General features: G+C 37.9%; 1 protein-coding gene across 3 annotated transcripts in view; it reads right to left on the bottom strand.

The window, feature by feature from the left end:
• The window catches only part of SLC10A7 (solute carrier family 10 member 7), a 148,910-nt gene that overhangs the window by 52,822 nt on the left and 83,517 nt on the right, over positions 1–12,571 (bottom strand). For all 3 annotated transcript variants that reach the window (XM_027692760.1, XM_027692761.1, XM_027692762.1), the window contains one exon: positions 80–115. In XM_027692760.1, coding sequence (XP_027548561.1) covers positions 80–115 — 36 coding nt within the window. The remainder of the gene's footprint in view (positions 1–79; positions 116–12,571) is intronic.

Below are 12,571 nucleotides of genomic sequence, written 5' to 3'. Positions count from 1 at the left end.
CAAATTTTTATCTTAAATATACTGCCTAACAGGTGCAAGATTATCCAGTAAGAAGATGTATTAAGATCACAATACTTACAAAAAGCAAAAGCAGAAGTGGAGTTATAACAATGCCCTGGAAGAAACAAACAAAAACAGTTGGTTAGTCAGGGAAGCAGAATAGGCTTTACTTCCTTGTACCTTGGTACATGGAAACCCACACACATCACTCAACATTGCAGAAATTAAGTAACAAGAAGTTCAACTCCGCTCTTCACTGTGTATGTTCTTTAACATTTGTATGTCAATCATTTTATAAATTACACTCCGTACAAAGTGCCTTTTTTCACCTCTAGCTTTCTCCATTTTACACCAAATCCCCTCTATTCTAAAAAGATCTGATACATAGATATATAGATCATTTGTTTTAAAAAACATATTAAACCTCTCCGCTCACTGTGCTGTATCTCAACTTCACTAAGCTGCTCGTCCTGAGGGGGAGACTTGTGATCAAGTCCCCTGCTACCCAGTCCCAGGTCCTCTTCTGAGCAAAAGCTGCATCAACTGTGATGAATTAGGTGTCGTGACTGTGTAATGTAAGCAGATATTCCCCAAGGAAATGAGCTGAGATCTCAAAACTCATTTCACTTGATTAGACTTCATGTCTCACTGGTAGAAGGCAAGTCTTTCATCTAATTTAATCACACAGGACCACCTCAGCTTTCCACATCCCCCAGGCAGATGCAAGCAAAAAGATTTGTTGTCTTCACTGACAAGGAACAGGTTTAAAGTTGATGATTGGGCAAAACAGAGGATTTTAAGTTTCATGAGAGCAAATCTTAAAATGAGTTGTTTGGGTTGGGAGTTAACATGACATGCATCACTTTCATAGCTGCAAATAGCAATTCCCCATCATCCTTCCATCTGACTTCAATATTTTATTATTGCTCAATAAAGTGATTCTATCACTTAATGCATGCTAATTCACAGAGCTTGCTTGGAACTCCTCTAAGCCAAGACTATTCTTCATCCAGATAGGTCTCAAGAATAGCTAGTTTTTCAGCTATTCACAAACATTATTTTTAAAGGACAAAGGTGCAAAACTTGCTCACATTTATCTAAAAGGATGCTTATTTTATGGTTTTTTTAGCTATGAGTAGAAAAATAATTGAATGAAAAAGGCAGTTGTCCCCTACTTTTCATTTAACCTTGAGTAACACAGCTTTACTTCAATCTTTTGGAAGCTAATATTAAGAAAAACCTTAAATCACTAGTTTTGTATTTGCTTTCTGGGTTCAGAAAAAATCACAGATCCAGACAGACCATTAGCCATAGAGAGTTCCTATTGTGCTCCTAAAACAAAATGCAACAAATAAATGCCACAAATTATAGCAGACAGGAAGGATCAAGGAGGCAACAGTTAAGCTGTGCAACTTGAAGGCTCTGCAGAATTTAAAAACATATTTTGAAATAAATAATATATGCCATATCTGACTGCCCCACAGCCTAGCTATCCATAATAATTTAATCTTTTTACAAATGTCACAATTGAGATAGATCATAAGAGACTAAAAAGAGAAGAAGTAGAAGCAGTAAGAATTGCTTCAGGGAGTCACTTTCTGTTACAGGAGAACTAGACCAAAATGCAGATAACAGATATGAAGAAATATAGGTGTTTAAGAATACCAGCAGGAGAGGAAGAGACAAAAGTTAAGGAAGGGAGGAAGCACCATGAGCTGAATTGACACTTGTGTACAGCAGCATCTATGATGCTTTTATGGACTACTACTAATAATACATGAGCCAGACTTTCCCCTTCTTCCCCTTTCCCCATTAACAACTACACTGTACACCTCTAATATTACCAAGTGCCTGAGTATTCCCTGGGCCTTCTGTAATTTTGGGATGGTAGAATGCCATTGCAGCAGGGTTCCACCTCCGGCCTTCTGCATGAGCCAAGAAGAGCACGGATGGAGCGGGAAGTGACACACCAGAAGCATTCCATACTCCAACTGAGCATCGAGTGTAGGGACAAGAGAGCACACTGCCAGCTGGAGAGTACAGCCAGCTCTCCTCTACATCTAAGGAACTCATTGATTCAGCACCATTAGTAATTTCTTACACGCTTCACACCTCAGTGCACTGTTATACATTACCAAAAAAATGCAAAGGTAAAAAGCCAAACCAAACCAAATCAAACTTCCCCTTAATTTTGTTGACAAATAAAGATGGTGTCCTTACTCTTTAGGATGGGAGCTGTGACTTGCTATATATATACTCTAGAAGCTTGGTTATATTATCACAATGAGCAACAGCCACTGCTAATTCAAAGAATGTGTCACAAAAGGAAGTGGCACCTCTGTGACAGTAACACTTCTTCATAATTCTGTAAGTGGAGAGGAAGAGATTCCTGCTAGACATCATAAAGAGATTCCTGACTGAGTATGTTGAAAATCTAGTGTTCAAAAGGTCAATTCTAGCAACTTGTTGCTAAATTTTGCTATTAAACCTGGTGATCTTAATAATCAGAAGCAAGTTTCCTGTTGCCTCACCACAGAAAGGATTTACAAGGCTGAACTTTCCCATTCGCAACACATACACAATTCCCTGGGAAGTGAAACAATTACCTGACAGAACAGACAAGTTCATATTAAAAAATAGATGCTGTTGCTGAATCAGAGTAATTTGATGTTAATGTTTTATTTTGATAAGGAGTGCCAGTTTGAAAAACCACAGGGATTACTTTAAAACCAAAGGGGTTTTTTTCACTCAGTAGTGCTGTGGTGATGGGTGCAGGCAAAGCAAGATTTTTTAGGGGCACGAATCTCTGTTACCCAACTGACTGATGGAGCTGGTAAAGAACAAACTTTGGGCATGTAAAGCCCACTTATATGTTAGCTAAAAATACCAACCTGTTTTTATGTGCAAAAGCCCTTCCCTTCAGGTTTCTGCCTCACATTTGAAGAAGGGTTTACATACTATGGTGTATTTGTCTTACAAAAGGCATTACCCTTCCCTGCATACACCACCCTGCTTCAACACATTACCTCTTCATTAGAAACATGCTCCTCAATATGCTCATAAGCAATATGTGGTGCATCTCAATTCATGCCCACCAAAGAATAATAAATAGAATCTAAAGCCGACTGACAGAAAATATGGGTGACAATTTACATTTTGAAGGTAAAGCCAAAGTCTGATTCACTAAGTATAAAGAAAAGGTAGGAGAGAACAGTTATTCCACACAGTGCAGTTCATGCTCCAGCAGAGGTTTCACAAAGACAAGCATATCCTGACAGTGGTAGTGTGGCTGCTTTCTAAAACTATGACTGGCTGAGAAGCACAAAGGAAGCTAAAAATTGAAATAAAGACTATGGTTTCTAAGTCCATTGGACGCTAACACCATCAGAGAGGAAAAAGTAACTAAATTTGACGACCCTTTTCCCTGCCTTGCTTTCCAGGCAAGTGCTGTCAAATACACAGTGTATGGAGATAAACAGATTGTAGATTAGCACTTCCAGCAGAAGCTGAGCATCTGCCCTTGAGAATGCAAGGTCATTACACAGTTTTAGCATCTTCAAAGTTTGGGTGGAGTGTTAAGCTTTCCGACTGCTGCCCACAATGGAGTCAAAGTTGTAAAGTGACTGCTGTTTGCTATCTGCAGAAAAACTTTCAAGAAATCCATTTACACCTCTGATGTGAAAGACTGACTGAATATATTTCAATGATTTTAGTGGAAAGGGCAGATAAAATCTCCGCCTGACCTGAGACACTGATACAACATAGGAATCTGAATAGTCAGATACCTGTAAATACCTCTCTCTTTACAGTAAGGATAATGAAACCTATCTCAATTAAGAGAATTTAAATACAGGTTTGAGCGTGGAAGCATGTACATAAACATACATATTAACAGTAAGGATGTACTTGGAGATCCATTTAATTGTTATTTGCCTTGTAAAGACAAAGACGTTAAGAGATTTTCTGTAAGTTTCATCCAGTATAACATTGCTATAGAGTAGATACAAAGAGGGGTCTATTCTCAAAAAAAATATAGAATCAATACATGGAATTGGCTGCCAAATCAGACAGCCAGGGGAAGTCACATAATTAATTTGAAACTATGATGGCAAATCATTAAGAATGAAATTATGCAAATAGGAAGAGGAAGGTGGGCACAGATCCAGAGGGACACATGGTAGAAGACAAGTAGGGATTATTGTAATGAGGCATGAAATACATGTGAACTTTCCTTCGTTTCCCTTACCTATAAATTTCCCACGCAATTTTTCTTCATTCTTACAGGTCATCAGTATGACATGCATGTGGCAATTACTAGTGAGAAAAACCTTAACCAAAGTCACAACTGATTTGTCTTAAGAAGTAGTGCAGAAGAAGTAGAAAAAAAAGGTTTTTGTAATCAAGGCTTGAACAAATGTGTATTTTTTGAAGTCAATTATCTACTCATGCTTAATGCTACAGATGTTCTTGAATGCTTTATCAGAGCAGGATATAAAAGAAGTAAAAGTGTAAGCAGTGTTATGTGATAAGGCCAATAAAGGTTAGCAAAAAGTTAACTGGGCAGCATTTCCATAATTAATAGAGTAAGGTGAGAAAAAAATGGCTCTGAACTCTGGATAATTTCATCAGAAGACAAGCATAAATGAAAACTGAAACTCAGTCCTTATCTGTGTACAGCATTATTTCTCACATGGTTTTATTTCAAGAGTTGCTAGCGTTTTTTGGAAAAGAAAGAGCAACCAAAAAATACCAGCCCACATTGCATACTCCACCCTACCCACAAACAAACAAAAACAAGAACCCCAAACGCAAACCTGTAGTTTTTATGATTACAATACAAGAGAGAGACTTTACCTCAAAACATGTGTTATTTCTATTTCTTATGTTTTTTCTTTCCTTGGTTTTGTGCTTGGAAGTGTGTTTTAAATTTTTTTTTCAAGAAGTTTGCAGACAACTTCATAATGTTTTACATTTCAAAAAGAGAACCCTGCCTCTGGAAAAGTGCTTCTAGGTCTGCATTAGGTATGTTTGTGAGCACTAAGACAGCTAGTGCCAAAGTTCTGACAGAATACAGATAAAGGGATGTTCTCAAAAAATCTGGTACCACCACAAAGAAAAAAAGTGGGCACTCATAAGGTCAAAAAGCTTATTGTTCAATGTTTCTAAGAACATGATAGAGAATGTAAAGACCATGGCAGCACTCAAAGCCAACTCCCAGTCTATTCAAATGAAGGAGCACAACACTCTCACTATCCTCACCCCTCAGACTGGTCTCAGCTCCACAACTCCACGGCATGACATCTGACTAAAACACTGCTTATGAGCTGTGATACCACATTATTTATCCTCTTAAATAAACCGATTTGAAGTATAGTCCCATGTCAAACTGCTTTGCAGTAACCCTAATTTTAGACAACATATACAGAATTACTCCTGAAATATGGCTTTCACATACCAAAATCCTCAAAAGTAGTTGCCTTCTCCCCTTTTCCACCTGTTCCCACATAACTCTGGAACCATGCAGAACCTCCTGACATACTCCACAGAACAAGATAAAAGCCCCTATGCTAAATATACACACTTGGTTCCAAAGCAGAAGGGCAAAAACACTACAAGTCAGGTTTGGACTAGGCAAGTTCTTGTGAAAGGCACTGAACACAGAGGGGGCACAACAGAAAAGGGTCTGATAATAGGGTTGCAGAGGCAACTGTAAATTTTTCATGTCTCAGTTTTCAAGTAGTAAACCATTTGAACATGATGATTTCAAGACTGTAAGAGAAATTATTTCAAAAACATTTCAGTGCCTTAGTATTTGGATCCAGTGGCTGCAGAAGCCTCCTTGAGGCAACCTTTTGATGGGTTCTTTAAACAGCTTTTAACACTTTTGTAAGCATGGCTATATAAACTATGCTATTAATTTGATCTACTTAAAGATAATAGTGGAGATGACAAATTTTTGTTGACTAAGATGTTGAAATTGATTTCCACAATAAAACATACGTTTCCCCTGTGCTTTCAAACTTCATGTTTGCATAAATGACATAAATGTTTGGGTTTATCTCTTGCAATCTCAGAGATTAAGTCTGGTGTGCTTGTAATTTCAGTCATTGCCCCATGATGCAACTTCAGGGTCCCTGTGTTGCTTCCCCATGGACATCATAGAAGCTCCTGGTGCCAAATAATCGCTTGCCTTTTGTTTTCCAATTTAATTATTTTAAAAATAATTTCAAGTGTAAAACTCCTTCTATATATCCTTTTTCTGTCAGGTACTCCAATGACATTGTTGGTTCCGAGGAGGCTTATACAACTGCAGGACTCCAAAATAAAATACGTAACTTGGCTATTTATTGTCCTGTTATATACCAAATGACTGTTCTGAAAGCTGGGAAGAACAGAGGCTTATGAATTGATGTTTTTTAGGATTTTAAATACACCCATCCTCCCCATAATAAATAACATGAAAATGTCAAAAGATATTGAAAAGAGCGTGAAGTTAAGTTCACATATTTTTGTTAAATTGATAAACACTGTACAACACCAAGACATCATACTACAATACAAAATTGAAAACGCAATTCCACATAACCTTAATTCAACTATAATCAAAAATAAATACCACAACAATAGCGACAACTCATCCAATTAGGTCAATATTGGATTTTAATAACAAAGCTGTAAAATTAGAAGCACTATGTTAAAATGGCTTTTGATTTATCAGAGGGGACAAAATAAACCAGATTTCATATAAACTATGAGATGATGCATAGAGATTTGTGAATTGTTCCAGACATTGTACCACCTATGTTCTGTTGTATCAACCTAGTGGCCTCTACTGTGGGAAGAGACACTAATTAAAAAAAAAAAAAAAAAAAAAAAGATAACATTAAAAAGCTTACTAGCATCAGATAATAGTAGAAATCAAAAGCATTTCCACTATTTATTAATAATTACTTTTGCAGATGTTCTTCTTGCATACATTTTAGGCAACTATGAAAAAACAGATTTAAAAGGAATGCGAGCAGCCAGAATTCAGTTCTTTCAACAAAACAGAACACAGAAACAACAAATACAGTGATTTGAACTACTGGCAGTAACACTACCACATTTGTCACAGGTGGAGTGTAAAGAATAAAAGCAAAAAGAGAAAGCATTTTTTCAGTAAGGTTAAGGGGTGAGTTTCTGGTATCATATTGAGAGTTAAACCCAGAGTGAGAAAAGAGTATTTTAGAAAGGTGAAACTCGAGATAAGCCCAGTTTGCCTAGCCTCCCAGCAGAGGGCATCTTCAACACATTAGAAATTTGCTTCTTGAGCACCAACAGAACAGTGCAGAACACAGTAGTAAGGACTCCGAAGTTTTAAAGGAATTCTGAAAACTTCTTGGTGCTTCGCAGATGATACAGTTACAGTATCTGGAATGATGCACAAAATAAAACAAGTCTGAATCAGAAATGAATGCTTCCATCAAACATCCTGAAACTGTCAGTTAGATGGGAGCTGGCTGGCAGAGTGTGGAATAGCTCCTATAAAAGGTAGGAGGGTGCTGCTGAGGGCAATGCTTCCGGCCATGCTTCCCAAGTGCTGCAACATTCTCACTGCTGCAGCAGCTCCGCAGCACGGTGTGTGACCAAAGGTTTTTGTGGGCCTTTGCTCACATATCTAGAACAGAATCAAGCCATATTCACCAAACTTTTAACACCCTACTGCAACTTTTTGCTGTCTCTTGTGTAACAGAGACTCAGCCGTCTAGTTAACATCTCCAGCGCATTCAATGACACTGTCGAGCCTGTTGGAACCACGCTTTCCTCTTCCCATTTCCTCTTCAGTTGCTTTTGCTGACATTCATTCCTGGCCTCAAAGACCTGTTTTCTCCCCTTTACTTCCTACCTCAATGAAACCTTTTAAAACTTCCTCATATGCAAACCTTTTTCCTAACTCCAGCTCATTAAACCCCTGTCTGTTCCTATTCAAACTTAATTCTCATGCGGTGTCAGCAGAGAACAAGATCACTATAATTCTGTGTGTCAGGATAGTTTATACACTGGTGTTAGGTGGGCCTTTGCTAGAGGAGGCATAAAAGGGAAAAAGAAACTTTTCAACTATCCAAGTGATCCCCTTGTCTTTGCAAAAATCACTTGGACACAATCCTGTAATTTCTATGATGCAAGCAGGTTCCCAGACCTAGAGCATGATCTCAGTGGGATTGAGGAGAAAAGGCACACAGCTTGTAGGATTAGGGTGTCTGCAGGTGTAAGCATGGCACTTTCTTGAAAAAGAGTTTAATGTGTTATAAGGATACAATAAACTTAGTTACATGTCTCAGGGTGTATGTTAAGTATGTTAGCACAGTGTTAAGGATGCACCACAATTTCTCCTTTGTTTTGTACACAGAAAACAGAAAAGCAGTTACATATATGTTACTACATATATGTTTTACAAGAAAAGTTATTTTTCAACTTAATTTTTAAGTCTGTTTTCTTGCAAAAGAAATTTTAAGAGGATCTAAATTTCTCCTGTATTTGGCTCTATGCCGAGTAATCAGCAAATCCTAATTTAAATTACTAAGGAGCCATTCCCAGCAAAGCATCCCAGCCTCAGCACCTCTGCTCCCACAAACCCATGTGACAGTAGGACAGGATGGCACACTAGATGGTGCTGTGGGACCTTCCAGGGAAAACAATCTCCTAAAACAGAAGTGGTTGTATTGTTCAATTAGCCAGATAGTTGATTCCATATTTTGATACACATTAAAGAGCATTAAGTTCCAACAAGGGAAACCAGGACCACAGAAATGGAAGGAATACACTAAGGAAACATTCTGCTTTGACTGACACTGATTTTTGGAGTAGCTTAGTGCCCTTCTTCCACTGGAATGGCTTCTTGCCTCTCCTTCCCAAAGCAAGACAATGCAGTTTTTATGCTCTACACCAGTCTTACTTTAAAGAGTTCTACATGTAAAACAGAATTAAAAGAGTCTGAAGTCAGAGATCCAACAGAGCAAAGTCCCTACAAGCCTTTTCTGTCCTTCATTTTATTCTGTTCAATGTTTAAAAAAATATTTTAACAGAATAGGCTTTGAATTAACTAAACTGTGAATTAATTTTTCTCATCTTGATGACCAGTTGAGTGAAAGAAAACAAAAACATAAGGGAAAAATTACAGAACCTGAGAGAAAAGCTATCAGAAATTCTACGGAAATGAGCAGTTATAAGCAGTTATCAAAACTGATTCTACTTATTTCTTTCTATAGCTATTCATGTAACAGAAAACTATGCAAGTAGAACAGTTTCTGTTTAAAGACACCATCAATGTATGAACCAAAGCATGTTACACTTTGTTAACATAAACACTGTGTTTAAATTAACTGCTGTCTCCCCACTTCTTCAAGCCAAGAACCTCAAATAGTGCAAGAATAAAACACTAAACAACCTCTCTTTGACTTAAACAAGAAAATGAAAACTTATATATAATGGGCAGGAGCATCGTGCCAATAAAAACCTATATGGATTAATTATGCATCAGTAGTAGTAAAACACTTTCTTAGCATTGCAAAGGTCTCTTGGTGACCTGCTACTCAGAAATACCACTTAAAAATGTATCACTGAAGTGCTGGCATAATTCTCATGCTCACCCAAACTGTAGGCTTGGTCTGTGGCATCCATCAAATGAGATACTATCCCCCCCACCCCATATCAAACCAACAGCATAGTCTGTCTATAATTATTGTTGTTAATTAGACAGATTACATTGGTTTTGTCAGGAAAAAGTCTCATCAGCCAAGGTGCTAACTGCACTCTGTAAGGTGAGAAATGCCCTCCAAATCCCCCAGGATTTTTCAGGATCATTTCCAAGTCCACTGGAAAGTTAAGCTATTATTAATTAGTTTGACAGTGAGCTCACTCATGCATTCCTTTTTTTATCTTTAGTCTAAGTGCCCTGAATTGTTTTAGCAAGATGTATCACAAAACTCATTCAATCTGTTTCCACTATTATTCTCAGATATGATTTCCACTCAGAATTGAGTATTTCAAAGGCCAAATCCAGCCAAAATGCACCCAGGCACATGTGTATACACAAACCCCAAAACCCAGCCCCCAATATGGTAATCTATATTGCCTGTGTTCTGTGCTGCCTGCCTGGCCCCAAGTCATCAATAATGAATAGAAATGTACAGCTACAGCAGTAGCCTGTGTCATGGGCTTGTCAGGGATTTTTGAAAAGGAACAAAAACACAGGTTTGCCATTTGATTGTGTCTTCTTTTGCAAACCCAGGAAGGGCAAAACAAAGTGGTATTTTAAAAAGGGTAATATGATTAACCCTTTTTGTACTAATTGAACAGTTTCTTCCACCATACAGAATGGAAAATTATTTACTGGCAATGCAACCAGTATTCTCCTAGGCCTGGGAATTCAACAATAATGTTGATTCTGAGCACAGGGAGGAGAGGTTGTTTCTATTTTAAGATAATGAATACATACTCAAGAGGAGTCAAATACAATGGTTTACATACAGGGAGAAAAAAGATTTGTTTTCCTAGGAATCCAGCAAGTTCAGTCTCAAGTAAAATTTTTTCTTGAAGAAGAATCTTAATGCATGCAAACACATATACACATAGCCATGAAAGCAATGGCATTATTGAAAATATGCAGATGCTCATAAATGAGTTAGACAATAGGGAAAAAAAAAAGGTGATTCTTGTATCTATTATTTCTTTTCAATGTTCCCAAATACATTTCTAGAGGCATTAGGACTGTAGCCTTACAGGAATGATCATCTCACATTTTACAAACAGAACACACCAGCTGGTACACCACCAATCCACTCCCTGGGGAGGGTGGGTGGCAGACTACAAAATGTCTACAGGACACACACAAACTAAGGTGATTGAAAACCCAGTTGTAAACCCAAATCTTTCTTGCTTTCTACATCTGCATAAATTCCAGAATATATAAAGTCCTGCATTAATATATTTAATCAGTAAAAACATTAACTTCCACAGTAACTTCTACAGTAGATGGGTAAATACTCTCCGCTTTGCAAGATGCAACTGAAGCCACACACTTGTCTTTAAAAAGACTGGAACTAGATAATTTGAGATAATTTGTATAAGAAATGAAACTATATAAGCATGAACTTCCAACTGGGCATCAGAAACAAGACATCTCAATTCAAATTATGTTGCCAGGCCTTCTTTTCAAGAAGGCAGTAGCAAATAAAAGGACATGGTTTAAACACAACTCAGGAAAATCTTCAGAAAGCAGCAATCAATAATACAATTTAAACAGCCTACTCTGTGTTCTGACCTAATGTTATCTTGTGATAACTGTTTTTAATGGTTAGAGTGGGATATTACAGTATTCAGCTGAACTGCACTGTGCATAAATTGCTGAATGTTCATGAGTTGAATATGTTATTAATGACTGTGAATAAGGAAAAAGGACCATAAAAAACCACCTTTCCCGGGCAGATAATAAAAAACTGCCTCAAAATCACAAGTACACACTCTAGCACACTAAGGTTAAAAAAACCCAAATCATAGAAATGTGATTCTATTTAAATTAACTGATGGAGATAATTTACTTACAAAAGAAACTATATCCTTAAAGAATTCCAAAATTATTTTATAGCAGAAAATTTGCTTCTCAATTCTAACTCCATATATACTGCAGAACGACTACATCGATTATCTTTCATTTTGTGAATACTATACAGTCAGTAAAAACTTCTTTTCTCCTACTGACATGTTTTTGTGGTTTTGCAAGTGCTCAGACACCCCTCCTCCAGCCTCCTGCCCAAACACAGGGTTGGCAGCACAAAACTTCTGCCTTGTTGTGAATATGCTCATGGAGTACACAACCTATTTAATACACATTTGAATGTGCTCAATACACACATCTGCAACAAGAAAATGCAGGGTTTTATTCACATATGGTAGAATGGGCCAAACCCCCATTCTCATTATTGATGCCATATGACTCTTTTTTTTTTCCATCCATCTGCTTCAAAGATTTTTTTTTTTTTTGGTATGTTATTCACTGGATATAGATCTCACATTCAAGACAAAAGACTGGTGCATTTGTTCAGTATCACACTATTGCTCAAGTCACAGGTGACCAACGGGGCCAAGGTACTGCTTGTAACAGCCTGTCCCTCAGCACAGCATCCAAAGTCGCTCATTCCACCTGCTGAAGCGACTGACAATCACTTTGAAGCACCCAGGAATCTGGCTGAATCTACAGTGCTGTGACATCAAAAGAGCTCTGTCTACTCTGATTTTGAGATGGCAGGTCTGAGGAAAATTCACCTGCCTGAAACCAAGCTCCACAAATCCATACTGCCTGGCTCACATCTACCATCTGCCCTTGCAAGGAGCCAGGAGTGCCACCTAGGAAGGCTCTCCGGCTGCCCAGCACTGCCACATCACCCAGGACAGCAAGAGGCAGGGCACTGCTGGGAGCTTGAGCACTGAAGCCCACATCCACTGCATGGAGCTTTTTGTGGGCCGTCCTCTGACAAAGATGGTATATCACAGTTTACCTGGGAATGACAACATCAGTGCAATCACAGTTTAC

Source organism: Neopelma chrysocephalum, unplaced genomic scaffold, assembly GCF_003984885.1.
Source record: "Neopelma chrysocephalum unplaced genomic scaffold, ASM398488v2 Primary Assembly neopelma1_88, whole genome shotgun sequence".
Taxonomy (NCBI): Eukaryota; Metazoa; Chordata; class Aves; order Passeriformes; family Pipridae; genus Neopelma; species Neopelma chrysocephalum.
The sequence above is the reverse complement of the archived record's forward strand: the minus strand, read 5'-3'. Positions and strand labels throughout refer to the sequence as shown.